This window comes from Lepidochelys olivacea, assembly GCF_965140295.1.
Source record: "Lepidochelys olivacea isolate rLepOli2 genome assembly, chromosome: 3".
In the NCBI taxonomy this organism is placed as follows: Eukaryota; Metazoa; Chordata; order Testudines; family Cheloniidae; genus Lepidochelys; species Lepidochelys olivacea.
The window spans coordinates 197,163,715-197,178,915 of NC_140413.1; the positions used below are offsets into that span (position 1 = coordinate 197,163,715).

Sequence of the window (15,201 nt, forward strand, 5' to 3'; positions counted from 1 at the left end):
TATCATGTTGTTACCTGTTGGATGTGCTGCAAATTACTGAAAATCACATTGGATGGAAAGCACAATGATAAAACTGACAGCTGAATACAAGCAGAAGTCAAAAGGTAACAGGTCACAGTAAATACAGACAATCAGAAACAGAAAGAAAGGAGGAAAGCTCATAGACCTTCAGAGGAACTGGCTGATTTAGCTGAAGGCATATTTGCTTGCTTTATGCAGTCATCTTGATCTTCATCTAAGCTGCTCAGAGCATTCAACTGGTTTACAATTTCTGTAAACAGAAGCCAGTCAAGACAAATGTAAGGTAGGGTTATTTAAAGAAAAAGCTGTAGAAAGCATGCTATTACTAGAGAAACAGGGAAAGAGAGGACACTTATTGTTAATGAAAAGAATACATTCAGAATGAATCATTACAGTGATATACAATACACTTATGCACCTGTATGGAACACTTCAGCACTATTTTAACAAGAAGGAACACAATAAGGTACACACTGAAAAATTTTTGATGGGTGCCCGCGACCAGCAGTCTCAAGATTGACAAAAAACTTAAAATGAACACAGACATTAATCCAAAAACTAGGTATGCTAAATATAATTATTTTAACAGTTTTCCTGTTGGTAAGTAAAACTTGAAATTAATAGTATAAAGTCAGCTTAATACAAAAAGTTTGAGGCTACAGCATATACACTTTGATTATGCCTCATTAAGAACCAATCTCTATCAATTTTCCACCTAAGATACACCCAATTTAATAATAATTGTAAACAACATGGTCATTAAACATAGTATGGAACAAAACAGGCTGCAGTAATTTAGGGCCCGATTCTGCCATTTTTATTCTCAGTAATACCTTACTCATTGGATAGATGGCGAGGCGATTTAAGGGCAGGATCTGGCCCTTTGGGAATAGCTCTGAAACCAACATTTTAAAACAGAACCAAATAACTCAAAAGGAACCTTAATGTAGTTAAGATAATCTGTGTACTGTTACTTTTAGGCCAGTGGTTCTCAAACTTTAGTACTGGTGACCCCTTTCACACAGCAAGCCTCTGAGTGTGACCCCTCCTTATAAATCAGAACCACTTTTTTATATATTTAACATCATTAGAAATGCTGGAGGCAAAGTGGGGTTTGGGGTGGAGGCTGACAGCTCGGGACCCCCCAAGTAATAACCTTACCACCCCCTGAGGGGGCCCGACCCCCAGTTTGAGAACCCCTGTTTGAGGCTTTGTGCACTTGCTTAAAATGATGCTTGGAAGAAATTAAGACATGATGATAAAACAATAGGAAAAGCAATGGCAATTCGTATGCCACCAATTTACGATCAAACAAAATACTAAAAACAGTGAAGAAAGTATTATGGAAGCACCACTCATGACTCCATAATTAAGCTTGAGTTGAGTTTGCATTTAAAGCAGGGATTCAACCAATTACAGATGAAGGATACAGTGTATCCTCCCAAATTTACAGTATTTACTCGACCTTGTAGAAAAAACATGAGTTAAAAAAATAATAATCTAATACATCTTTAAAAATGAGTTCAATATAGGACTATGAATTATTATGCATTAAGCAGAATTGTATGGTAATGTCATACAATTGTCATCACAAGGTGGAGAAAAGGCTTTTGAGATTGGGTGGAGTGATAGCTCAGTGGTTTGAGCATTGGCCTGCTAAACCCAGAGTTCTGAGCTCAGCCCTTGAGGGGGCCATTGAGGGATCTGGGGCAAAAATTGGGGATTGGCCCTGCTTTGAGCAGGGGGTTGGACTAGATGATCTCCTGAGGTCCCTTCCAACCCTGATATTCTATGATCTTGGAATGTTTTACCCTTAAGTTACTGATATGTACTCAACCTTAACTACACTGTATATAGTTTGTATATAGTCTGGGAAAAGTAAAACTACCACTGGAAAATAAAGTTGCTCAAATAGAAATCTCTATTTTCCAAACTGATAAGAAAAGTAACAAATCACAGACAGGTGAAAATTGAGCAACATCAGTGTTGCTGTGATGGTATCGGATCAAAATATGACTATATAGATCATTGTTGCAACCACTATTATATATTTGAAACAAATCTTGTATAAGATGTGGCACCTAAGATGTCTATGAAAAGGTTATGATTTGCTGATTAGGATTATGCTATGTCTATGCATGTATCATTTTTGTATTTGAAGTTATGAATATTGGCTCTCTACCTGGATTTCAAATGTTTGCTTCTGGGGTAACGCCCACAAGATAGTTAGCCAGCACATCTTGGAGGGACTATTCTAATTGAGTGGCCCATCAAAAGGACTCAACTCACAATGGACCATGGGAGACACCCATCTACACTGAGTGGACTGTCCTATAAATGTGCTGTCTGGAATATTGGTAATGGCTTCCTGCAATGACTGAGCAAAATGGGGACGAACATGTGACTTGCCCATGTGACTCCAAACACTATCTGGTCACCTGTGATTCTCCACTACCTGTGCTGAGGTTTTTGTTTGAAACAATGGGTTTCCATCCACATGGCAGAGGATATAAATGGCCCTGGAAACACCTCCATTTTGCCCCTGTCCTGCTCAGATCTCTGGACTGCGGACTTACACTAATGGGAGCATTCTCACCCTGGGAATGAGGTCCTTTCAATGATTTGGAAGCAACCAGAGACTTACTAAGCCAACAGTTTATTTCATCACTGCTACTAGCCTGAACCAAGAACTTTGCAATTACTGTATGTATTTGATTCTTTTAACCAACTTTAATTCTCACCTTTCTTTCTTTTTATGAATAAACCTTTAGATTTTAAATACTAAAGGATTGGCATCAGTGTGATTTTTGGGTAAGATCCAAGTTATATATTGACGTGGGTGTGTGGCTGGTCCTTTGGGATCAGAACCTTTCATTTGATGAGACTGTTTGTAAGGAACCACTCATCTCTGAATCCAGTGTTTTTAGTGGTGACATAAGAACTGGAATGCCAAAGGAAACTGCTTTTATGAGTTCTTGTTAGCCAGTGTGGTGAAATAGGAGTTTACTTTTGTGGCTGATTTGGTATATCTTATGAAAGATATGGGTTGTGTTTGCCCTGTTTCTCAGCAGTTCTTCCTGAATTTGGCATCCTCAGTTGTGACCCACTGAGGCACGGTTACAGTTGCTCTAACTCAATGGTTCCCCAACTGGGGTTCTCGGGAAAAAATTCCCTAATGGCGGACAGAACTGTCCCTAGGAACCCCGGGCAGCACGGGGTCAGCAGCCCAGAGCCCCTGGACTTCCAAGAACTAAGCAGATCAAAGCAAGCATATCTATCACACTGAGATGATTTAAACTTCAAGAATCCTTATAAGAAATGGAAAGGGAGGTGGATATTTTTTGCTGTTTTTAAAATTAAATAGGCAGCGAGTATTGTTTTTAAAATTATTATGAAGAAGAAGTTTAAACTTTGTGGTAACGTGTTGTTTGCCTGGACTGCTCAAGACCTGAATGCTTGTGTAAGAAGAACTCTTTGAGTTGGCTTCTTAAATACCTTAATGCTGTTTCACATCTGATACTCCTTGATGAAACATAGGAGCCTTGTCTGATAATAGGCTTATTCAAAGTGATACAAGCTATGAAAGTGAGATCTTGGAAGAGTGTTGCCGTTTTCATAATGTAATAAAAATACTGTAAGGATAAATAATAAATAATAATAAATAGCATGTAATAAGCAGGTCATAAAAAGGAATTTTATATTTCCAAGATCACTGCTTTTATAATTTATATTCAGGTAAATCCCTGGAAATATTCATTTTTAAGAGGAGGTTCAAGAGACTAGACATTTTAGTGCAAGGGGTTCACTGGTTGTTAAAGTTTGGGAACCACTGCTCTAACTGGTGCTGGCTGCCCATAGCTCATCAGTAAAGCTGTGAGTGTGTCACGGGACAACATGACTTTCCGGGACCTCCGTGACATCTGCAGTGGCCAGTGCAGCTGGCCCATGGGCCGCCTGAGCAGCTCAGGCAGCCCCTAGGCCAGCCGCACCCGCCACCGCTGCTGGAGCAGTCGTGGGCTACCACACCTGCCTCCCCCAGCAGCAGCAGGAGTTTGGGTGGGGGGCTCAGGGCTGAGGCGCAGGAGGGCGCGAGGGCTCTGGGCGGTGCTTACCTCAGGGAGGCTCCACAGAAGCAGCGACATCCCTCGGCTCCTAGGCAGAGGTGTGGCCAGGGGGCTCTGTGTGCTGTCTCTGCCTGCAGGCACCACCCCCACAACTCCCATTGGCCGCAGTTCCCAGCCAATGGAAGCTGTAGAGTCGGCACTCGGAACAGAGGTAGCAGGAAGAGCTGCCTGGCCATGTCTCTGCCTAGGAACTGACGGAGGGTGATGTCACCACTTCTGGGAGGCACGGAGCCGGGTAGGGAGCCTGACAGCCCTGCCAACCCCCATCCCCCCCAGCAGCCTCAGGGGTCCTGGGCCATCCCCCCAGCATCCGCGGTGTCCCTGGGCCAACCCTCCTCCCGATTTAGTCAGGCGTATATAGTACAAGTCATGGATGGGTCACAGGCCATGATTTTTTGTTTACTGCCAGTGACCTGTAAATGACTTTTACTAAAAATACCCATGACTAAAACATAGCCTTACTCATCAGGGGATGTTCTTACAACTGGACGCTGGTGGGATGCAGAGATTCCTTGACCACTCCTTTCCACTGGACATAAACCACGCACTATGCTTTGGTGCAAAGAAGCCAAAAGCAGAGCAAGGATCTGGTACAGAATCTCTAAATATTTAAGACATATAGCCAAAAGCTGCTTTACTAAAAATCTTAGATTTGAATGTTTTGCAAAGACATACTAACTCTTCCATATAAATATGTAACTGATTTCCAAGTAGGAAGATGCAGTACAGTCTATTCTTAAGATGGTGCAGCCATCCCAGAACACATCTCAACCAGATTAGCTTCCTAAACAGCCTTGGTTTTATAGGACTTAAAAGTAGTCAATTTGAAATCAGTCAGCTTAAGAGTCTTAAGCTCCTTCTTGTTCAGCTTCAGCATACAAAGACTTGCTGGAGATCTGAAAGATGTAGTAGCTACATTCTGAGATTTCTTTTGGACTCAAAACAGACTGATAGATGTATTTCTTTACTGAAATGAAAAGCAGAATATAAGCTTATAAAGCATAACTATGAACAAATGACTAGTTTAAACAGGGTGCAAACATTGAATTCTTTGATGTGGTTTGAATCATCTGGTCCCATCTGCTACCCTAAACACCTTTATGCATTTCACTGTCTCTCAGTACAGGATAACATGGTCTATATTATATTTGGAGCGTTGAAATGGGAAGCATAGGAATCTATGGCCTATATCCTCTTTTGTACATCTCATTATCTACACACTCACATTATCTTCGTCTGCAAGTAACCCACTGAAGTAAATAGGACTTTTTGTGTGGTTAAGTGCTATTAAAGAGTAGTAAAGGTGTCAGAAGGTTGGGATGATCAGTATTACAGTGTGTGATTCTTCAGAGATCTCTGCTTGAAGTACACGTGGGCTCAAGACTCCACAACTGATCACATCTGGGCAGACTGCTGAGTACATGTGGAACACCAGCGAAGTCAACAGGTCTCTGTGCAGGTGCAGAAGTCAGCATACTATTAATTGCTGCATGAGGGCTTGGGTGCCTATTCAGAAACATTAAGTGACGAAATAAAGCATGCATAGCTGTACTAATTTTCTTAATCATGAATCAAATGTCTTAAGTATGTCAACGGAACTGGTGCTCATTAAGGCTTACGTATGACAATTCTGCAATTTTAAAATCTCTCTCTTTAAATTACACGGTAGCTAAAAAGTTTGTAACTTTACATTACAAACAGGAACATGTATGTTATTTTTTCAAGTTCACATAACACAGAGTAGTTAAGTGGACTTCTGTTAAAATGTTAAAAAAAAATAAAATTAAATTAAAAAGCCAGGCTGTGACTAAGCATGAGATATTTTCAGGCTCATGGATTTTTTTTTTTTTTTTAAGTTACTGTGTAATGACAATAGGGTGTCACAATTGTGGCTTGGGCGGTCAGGTCTTGTGGTCAGAGCAGTGATGGACAAGTCCAGTGGTTTGAGCAGTGGCAGTCAGAGGCCAGGAATGGTGTCAGGAACCAGGAGTCAAAGACAGAGTGAGGAACCTAGGGTCAGGAGTCCAAGATCAAGCCAAGAGGCGGGTCTGCTACTACAACTGGCAGGGGAGACCATCTTGTTGTACAGACACTTCCTGGAACTCCTCTTGGGCTTAAATAGGGTGCCTGGGCCAATCAGGGAAGCTATCAGTTTGTCCTTCCGAGATGGTACTTCCTGTGGGGTTTGTCCCAACAGGATTTACATAGGCTAATACAAACAGCCCTACTGCAGCTGCTGGGTAGTGGTGTGGACATGTCTGCTGTCCCACAGGGCTAAGAATGGAAAGCCTATCGCAACCTCAACTTTAGGGTCAATTCTGTGACAACAATTTTTATTACATTCAGTTCTCATATTGTGCTTTCAACCTGCAGATGCCAAACTGCTTTCGAGAGGTGCTTTCCTCATTCTATAGATGAAGAAACTGAAGCATACACAAGTTCAGTGACACCCGAAGTCACACACCAAATCAGGGCAGAGCTAGGAATAGAACAGAGATCAATCTCTTTACTCCCCTCATCTATCATCTATTGAATGGGTCACTAACTGCCATGATAATGAAATTACAATTATTTATTTATATTACAGCCACATGTTGACCCAAATCCAATGCTCACAGGATTCTGTAAAAGGAACAGAGTTTGCAATAAAATCCTCAGAATTAATTCTACATATACATCCTTCAGTACAGCTATCTTTCAATCTCCAGACAATGAAAGAGAGAGCTCTCTGAGTGATTAGACCTTGAGGCAAAAGTATGGCAACACTTAATACTACTATTTGTAGTATGCTACATATTTGATGTATGCTACTTTACATCTTCAAAGCTCTTACAAACATTAACTAATTAATCCACAAAACACCCTGTGAAGTAGTTAGTGTTACTACCCCTATTTTACAGTTGGGAAAACATATATAGAGAAGTTAAGAACAGTCAGGAATCCTTGTTTTGCAATAACCTAACCAGGCAATGTATGAGAAAATGTAGGCAGAAAACAAGTGTTCAAAGTGGGTGACAGCACTTATTCTCAATTAGCTTTAAATTAGCTTTAAATGGTTCTGTAAATGTAATTTTCAAAAGTCTGATTTTTATAGTGCCATACTACCTCTTCAACTTTGTTTTCTCTTCCCTCTTTCTATATTTTTTCACTTTTTCTAAAATCATGAACATTTTTCAAAATAGCTGTGCCTTCTGGTCTAACCCCATGTTTCCAATCTCTTTTTCTACTGCAGATATTTTCCTCCTTTGGTTTTTAGTTTTCCCTGGAGTTTCAATTCTTTCCCCTTTCAGTACATTTACTGTAGCGCTTTTAGGACCCAATCCAACTTCCATCGAAGTCCGTGGGCGTCTTTACATTGGTTTCAATAGATATTGGAACAGGACTGTAATATTTACTTTTTCCTGATTACTTATTGTCCTTTCTTTATGCTATTTCATCTACCCATTCTTCTCCTCCACCCTCCCTCTTACTGCCCAATTCCCTTTTTCACCTCTTTCAAACAGGAGATGTTCAGCTAATGGCACAGTTCAGCAGTTGCAGCACAAGCCAAAACGGTCTCTGAGGCCGACCTTTTCCTCTCAGGCTTTTTACCTGTGGGTCTTAGGACATGCCCACACTTACAGCACTGCTGCTGCACTGGTACAGCTGTGCCACACAGTGCATGTGGTGAAGACACTCTACACCGACGGGAGAGAGCTCTCCTGTTGGCATGAAAAACCCACCCCCTTGAGCGGCAGAAGCTGTTGGTGGGAGAAACTCTCCCGCCGCCATAGCACTGTGCACACTAGAGTTTACGCCAGCATAAGCCGTAGTGTAAACATAGCCCTAGAGTGCAACATTTACAACAACAACAAAAAACAGACTGGTTTTGCCTGGTAAGAAACCGAAACCTGAAAAATCTCAGTCTGAGTACTCACTGGATATGGAATACTCTTTGCTCAAAGGCATTCATCCTTCTGCCTTCCAAGTAGCCATTCAGAAGGTTTGTTTCAACAGATAAGCTTGGTATTTATATCACCAGTTCAGAGAGCGGGAACGCTATCTGGGCCAGAACCGTGGGTCCAAGCTGCGACTGGTGCAGGATTCAGGGTAAGTGTGTGGAGGAGAGAAAAAGCAGCTTTAAGCAGCTGTAAGCTACACTAGGCCCTCCCAGGAACGCCCTACACTTGGCAAAGTAAAGTGGATGGCATAGACTTAACTACACTGGCTTTAGACCAGCTGGGGACTCCCCCTACATCACAGGAATCCCTGGCTGGCCTGTTAGAGAAGCTCTCCATCCCCCTTGAGTGGAACAATGCAAAAGGGATAGAAATGGGAGCCAGAAGCTGGCACTCTGCATCTGTCAGCCTTTCTACATATGGGTTTTCTGTTGCACCATCACAGTAATATCTTGGTATTCCCTAGATAAAGTTGGTCTGCCCCCACGATCTTTAGTGGGCTTTATGGAGCTTTCTGCTCTTCTCTTTCCCCTAATTATAGGAGGCCTTGCTTCAGGTTTGTGGCGTTTTTGTTCTTGATTATAGTTTATCTGTTTTGTACATGTACCTAAATCCTTCTGGATATGGTGGAAAAGCTTCCTCTCAGAGATGGATCTTGCAGCATGTCCTAAAGGTGATCAGCCTGGTCGTATTCCATCCCTTAACCAAGAATGCTTTATCTTAGTCTCTCACACATTTCGTCCTGGGCTTTGTGAACTGCACTGTCACAGAAAAGTAGAGCATGGATGGAGATCAGGTCACTGACATATCTGGGTCCTGACCTGCTTGGGGCTTTAAAGATTAGGATCAAAGCCTTAAACCAGAAACTGAAGTAGTCTAGAAGCTAAACAAAAGTGATTGCAATGTTTCAAGGGTGTTCTAAGTACCACTAGATCCAAGTAGTCATAGCTGCTTTTCCCTGACCCATTTCAGTGCTAATGAGGACTAGAAGAACAATGATGCAACTCCAATGATTCAATTAGTCTTCCCAATGCAATCCCACAATACTTCTTGTGACACTCAGGAATAGCCCTCGATAACTCAAGAGAACCATTTCTGCAACCTGTCAGTCAACCCCAGATGCCATCCTGTTCCATACAGGCCCAACACAGCAGCTAAGTCATTACATGGCTGGTCTTGGCTCCACTTGGCACCCTCTCACCCATCTTATTAAAACCACATGGCATTCAATTATTTAGATTAACTTTTTTCTTTTCTTTTTTTATTTAAAGTAACCTGATACACAAGGGGATGTGTTTGTGCCTTTTTTTTTTCCTCTTTATGACTGATGGAGGGCACATGAAAGGCATCTTTCCTCTTCTGGAATCTTTTCTTACATTAGACATTTTTATTGAACTCAAATGCTTGAATAGCAAGGAGAAGAACTCTTAACAATTCATCATCTTCATTGTTCAGGTAAGAGCTGAGAAGAGAGACAGCTTTCATTTCAGACCCCCAACAAGTCCATCAGAGAAGACCTGTCCTGACTTTCCTGATATTTCTCAGGGAAAAAACAAGCATGACTTACACATTTCAAAAAAAACCAAACCAAACCAAAAAACCACACAAACTAAATGTTTAACATCGTCTTTATACAACCCAATCTATTTTAATCCTTTGCAGGTCATCTTTAATCAGTATATGTTCAACCCTTGAAACGCATAAATTCAGAAAGGAGAGAGCTGTGCCTGAAATTGTGGGACAGGGGCCACAATACACAGGCATAACAATCGTAGGAGGAATCTTTGTGTTTGGACATGCTGATCTTATTTGCACTCACCACACTAGCCACCCTGGACACACTAAACCCTTTGGGGTCAAGAAGTTCAATAACCATTTAGCTATAATATGTAACTTGAAATAGCTCAGTTATCTAATGCAGAACATTCTTTAGACTGTTTTCACTATGGGGAACCTGATTGGGTCCTGCCTCGGAGCAGTCTCCTGCTTGCTGATGATCAAATTTGGCCTCTCTATCCATTTCTGCCCTTTCTCTCTTGTTTTCTCCCCTCCTGATTGTTCCCATCTCTTTTCCTGTCCTTCTACTGCTCTGTTTACACCTCTCCTTGGCTTCCCCTTCTGAAAATGCGATACAAAGAAATCAAGTCTCTGATGTTCACAAAAATTAGCCTCATGTGTAGTTGTATTATCAGGACATATGCAATTGGATTATCCTAAATTGCTATTTTATAAGAAAGCATATTCACAAAATAGAAGAATAAAATCCATGGAACTTTCCTGATTATAGGGAAAAAATATTTTATTTATGTCCCTTTGTGACAAGACCAACCTGTAATTTTTGCAGCCTTTTCCTCCTGATTCACTCTGTTCTCTTCATCTTCTTCATTGTCTTCCTCAAAATCATCTAAATTTCCAATGTCGGCTTGCTTCATACTCATCAAACTAGCCAGGCTCTGCATGTCTTCATCTCTATACCACAAATTCCAATACATCAAACAAATCATTAAAAGGCAATACTGTTCAAGTCACATTTGATAGTATTTTAGGGAAATACTATTTTTTCAAAAAGAAGTTTCCTTTTCTTTACTAAGGGCCTGCTCGAAAACCTTTTGAAGTCAAGGGATAGCCTTCAGTTGACTTTGATGGGCTTTGGAAGTAGTCTTGAGAATATTTATAAGAACAAGAAATGAATATATATGTTCATACTGTTAATTTATAGATTACAAGTTTCCATTGCCAAAAACTTAAAAAGCAAAAAATGCTTTCATTAAGGGTCAATTTAATCCTCTCCTCTTACAATTTTTTAAATCAGTCCTGAAGTTATACGGAACAGTAATTTATTCCCTTTGGGGGTCGTTCAATATAAGCTGAGGGTTTTTGGTCAGACCTAGTGCCTATGAACCACCACCTTCTCCTCAGACTCACACTACTGTCGGTGAACTAGAGTTTCTTTCCTAAATGCACGAGTACATAAACAAGAAAAATGTTTATAAATTATGGGCCAATTACTGCCCTTGCACAAATGCACCACTACAGTGTGGATTACAACCGAATCTTGATGAAAACATGGCTGCAGACAAAAGATTTAAAGCAGTGAATGTTCTAAAGTGCTATTTCCATAGCAACCAATGTGTCTTCAAGTTCACAGTGTCATTCTCGAAGCATGGTTGGACTCAATTTTTTTAAACTATTTTAATACCTTTCTATTGTTTAATCAATAGTAGTCTATTCACTTACTTGCCCAAAGCAAATTCTTTAAAAATAGGTAAGTAAAAAATATCATTAATTTCCCCCTCTCCATGTTACGAGTTAACCATGGTAAAATAGGGTGCACTGATTTTGTGCCTGGGCTCATATATTTTCATGACAATGGTACAAGGTTACTTTAAAAGCCATCCTATATGGCAGTAAACTAAAGATCAAGTACAAACCAGGCCCAAATCCTGCATAAAAATTTACACGAGTAACTTTACACATCTGCATAGTCTCAATGAGTTCAGTACTAAATAAATTGTGAGCTCTTTGGGGCAGGGATAGTCTCTTCCTATATATCTGAAAAGCACATAGCACAATGGGACCCTGATCTTAGTTGATGCCTCCAAGTGTCACTGTAAGATAAATAATAATTATTAATACTAATAAATATCCAAGAAATCACAAAGGTCCCTCTCTTACTGGTTTCAAATAGTCTTCACAGAAAATTCCGTACATTGGCAACTGATAACTAGAGAATCTTCTAGTAGCTGTGAGGGGGAAAGTTCCAAGATAAGAACCTATCAACTAACCATACTGAGAAGGACAATCCTCAAATGTTACTCTCCCTGTCTGGATAATTAATAAGTTCAATTCTAGTCTTTAACCAAACAAATTAAATGAAATGTAGCATCAGCACAGCCAGAATACCACATTTTACAACTGGATATAAATTACAGGTTCACTATTCCTCTGGAGACAACGAAGACCGGGAGCAAAGAAAACTATAAAGCTCATAAAGGACCTTGGTGTCAGGGTGTAGCAGGTTATATTATTTTCCCTAGAAAAGCATAAAACCCAGTCTAGAACAGATATGAGGATTCTGAACCTCACTTTACAAAGTTACAATGGCTATGAGGAGATAAAAGCTAATCCTGCAACTTTCTCTTCATCCTTGTTCCATCCCACCTGTTTTTCCCTGAGCCCCGCTGCCTCCCTGTCCGCCTCCCCATTCAGGGCTTAATTTGTCCCAGGGCTTGCCGTAGCTGAGTAAGTCTGCTGTGAAAAGTGATATTAACAAACATACAAATATTACTTTTCACAGCAGAAGACTTACCAGCTAGCAAGTCTTAGAAAAAGAAAAAAAAGCACAACCAAAAAAGCAAAACAAACAACAACAACAAAAAGACTAGAACATGCAAAGTGCCTTATTTGTGTTTCTATTCTGTTTAGGTCCAGTAAAGAATAGAAACTGTAAATTATTTTTATTACTGAGTGTGAAAAAACCCCTACATAAATAAATTACAATGATTTGGACATGTATATGTGCATATTTATTTGTTTTTCCTAAAGTTAATTAAGTATTTTAGGAAAAATTGTCAGCATGACCACCAGCAAGAGTTGGTGGCCGTACTCTGAGGCCACCAAAAAATTTGTAATGAGAACCCCTTACTTAAGCTCACCCCATGCTTAACTTTAAGTATATTCTTGAGTCCCATCAATTTCAATACAATTTAAGCACATGCTTAAGTGCTGTCCTGAAGAGATTTGTTTTCATGAATCAGTCTAACACCATTGTCGAGCAGTCTAAGACAGAGGTTCCCTGTTGATAGTGCAAGAGGAGGCTGGTAACCAGCTGATGGCTCCTTTCCCTCATTTCCAGCTGCTAAATTGTATTAAACAACAGCTATAAATACAATACTTTTCTAGTATTTTTACATGTCAGTACAGTCAGTAGTTTCCAAAGGGATGTTATGAGATGGCAAATGGGAGAGAAAGTTGTCTGTGTAATTGTGAGTGGAAGGATAGGTGGTCTGTGAAAATCTCTGTGCCAAAATCTGGCCCACATGAAGAAACAGTTTGGAAATCCCTGTACCAAAAACAGTTCTGGGGTAGAAAAGTGTGATATATAAGGCTGGGAAGGATCCACAGATACCATCAAGACAGCCAAAGCTGCCCACAGGCTGTTAACATTCCTGAAAAAAATTAGCATGTGAAATAGACCACCTTAGCAATAGTCTCCCTGTCCTATTGCCTCTCTATCCTGCCAGCCCTATATTCTGCCATGAGGAAGAAAGAGAGAAAAAAGGGGCTAGTTTGCTGGGATGATTTGGGGAATTTGTACAATTCTGTGTGAGATTATGAACTCTCTATATGTATTTTTACCAAGGTGCAAATGCCATTTTGCATTTCTCTGTTGTCCTTTTACCTCCATGTTGGACTGAAATTCCAAAGGGTACTGATATAAGGCGGACAACAGAGGGTCATTAATCTGGTTGGTCCTCGATTCAAAGACAAACATCCTAAACAACAGGTGGCCTCCCATCCAGAAGAATTGGTTTGTGTGGGGAGAGGCTGCCTGGCAACAAAGTAGGGGGTCTGAGCACCTGATCCAGGCATCAAATGACAGAGGGACTAGAAAGTTATAAAAGGCCAGGAGCTTGTCTATTTGGGGTCTTCAGCCATTTTCACCAGCTCAAGCAGAGAGAAGCTGCTGCAGAATCCTGATGAGGCATAGGGGAACCCTGCCTCCCTGAACTATAGACAGTCCCCCAAGGACTCCAACTGAAGGGAGAACTAGAGTGAGGGGCACTATGTTCAGGATGTTTGTTGTTTTCTAAATGAGCTGTGCTCTCTGGTGCTTTCTCTCTGTTAAGTAATGAAAAATGGTATTTTAGAATCCTCTGCGAAGTGTATCTGCATGTGTGAGGTGCTACACTTATCACATGTCCCAGAACGGAAACTGTAAACCAGACAGCTCACACCTTACGTAGGATTCTGGGCAATGTGCAAGAGCTGCAGGGGAAGTTTGGAGGAGCCAGCACTAGTTTCAGGGTCTAGATCAAGGATGGTCAAACTTACTGACCCTCCGAGCTGCATACGATAATCTTCACAAGTTCACGAGCCATGCCCCAGCAGGCGTGCCCCACGGGCTGAAGTCCCGAGCTCCCCTCCAGTCTGGTAGGTGGAGAATGGGAGAGCACTGGCAGCTCCGCGAGCCGCACTTTAACTGTAAGAGCTGCATGTAGCTCATGAGCCACGGTTTAGCCACCTGTGGTCTAGACAGTTGGATAAGGGGGGGTCCCCACTGCCAAGAGGGGTATCAGATAAGAAGTCTGCTCCAGGAGTGAATGCTGAAGATGCAAAGCCAAGGACAGTGCTAAGACTCTGCCCAAGCAAGCTAAGAACACCTATAATTCCATGGCTTGATCCCTCACAGCAGTCTGGTGAATGCCCAAGTACGGGCATTTGACTCAATTTGTAACACTTGCCAGCCACTCTACCCAAGCCCATCTCAAAACAAGGGATGCAGTGCCTGGAAACCTACAAATAAAATGAGGAGGGAAAGATGATCTGGAAAGATCATTAATTTCTTCCTCTTCTCTGAAAGCTGCTGAGGTAAGCAAGGTGTGTGTGTGTACATGCGTGTGTGTACGTGCATGTGTACACAGGTGTGTGTGTGTACGTGCGCAAAGCAACAGCTCTGCAGGGAGAATGGGAAGATCAATGCTCAAGTGAGCTGGCTTCACTGGACGTTCTCCTGATCAACCCAAGAATGCTCCCTCTGTCTACGTCTTATACTCCATCCTCACCCATCAACAAGTTTTGGTTCTCTGTGTGGGTGGATGCTAGGGATGTCTCTAGCTGAGCACTGATGTTGCACTCTATATCCTCCTCCCCCACCTGCTCCCTTTCAAAGCTGAGAATATTTTTAGGCAGCTGCTTTTTAACGTATTAATACGGTAGAAGAAAATGTCTTGATCTGAAGAACAGTAAACTATAGTCAGAGTAAGAAATTACGTTTACTCAGCCTCAGAAACAAAGTATGACAGGAATGATTGGTATGCTGAAGGATACTCTCAACTCCTGCCACTCTATACAGCTAGAGTGCTCGCTACCCAAAGAGGTCTTTGAAAGGCAACACA

General features: G+C 41.3%; 1 protein-coding gene across 10 annotated transcripts in view; it reads right to left on the minus strand.

Annotated features, from left to right (window-relative positions):
- EHBP1 (EH domain binding protein 1) overlaps positions 1-15,201 on the minus strand; it is a 410,447-nt gene that overhangs the window by 171,231 nt on the left and 224,015 nt on the right. For 6 of the 10 annotated variants that reach the window (XM_084623076.1, XM_084623077.1, XM_084623080.1 and 3 more), the window contains exons 7-8: positions 10,413-10,552; positions 167-271 (exon numbers count right to left, since the gene is read on the minus strand). In XM_084623076.1, coding sequence (XP_084479202.1) covers positions 167-271; positions 10,413-10,552 — 245 coding nt within the window. The remainder of the gene's footprint in view (positions 1-166; positions 272-10,412; positions 10,553-15,201) is intronic. The other 4 variants (XM_084623074.1, XM_084623082.1, XM_084623081.1 and 1 more) reach the window with 1 other exon arrangement.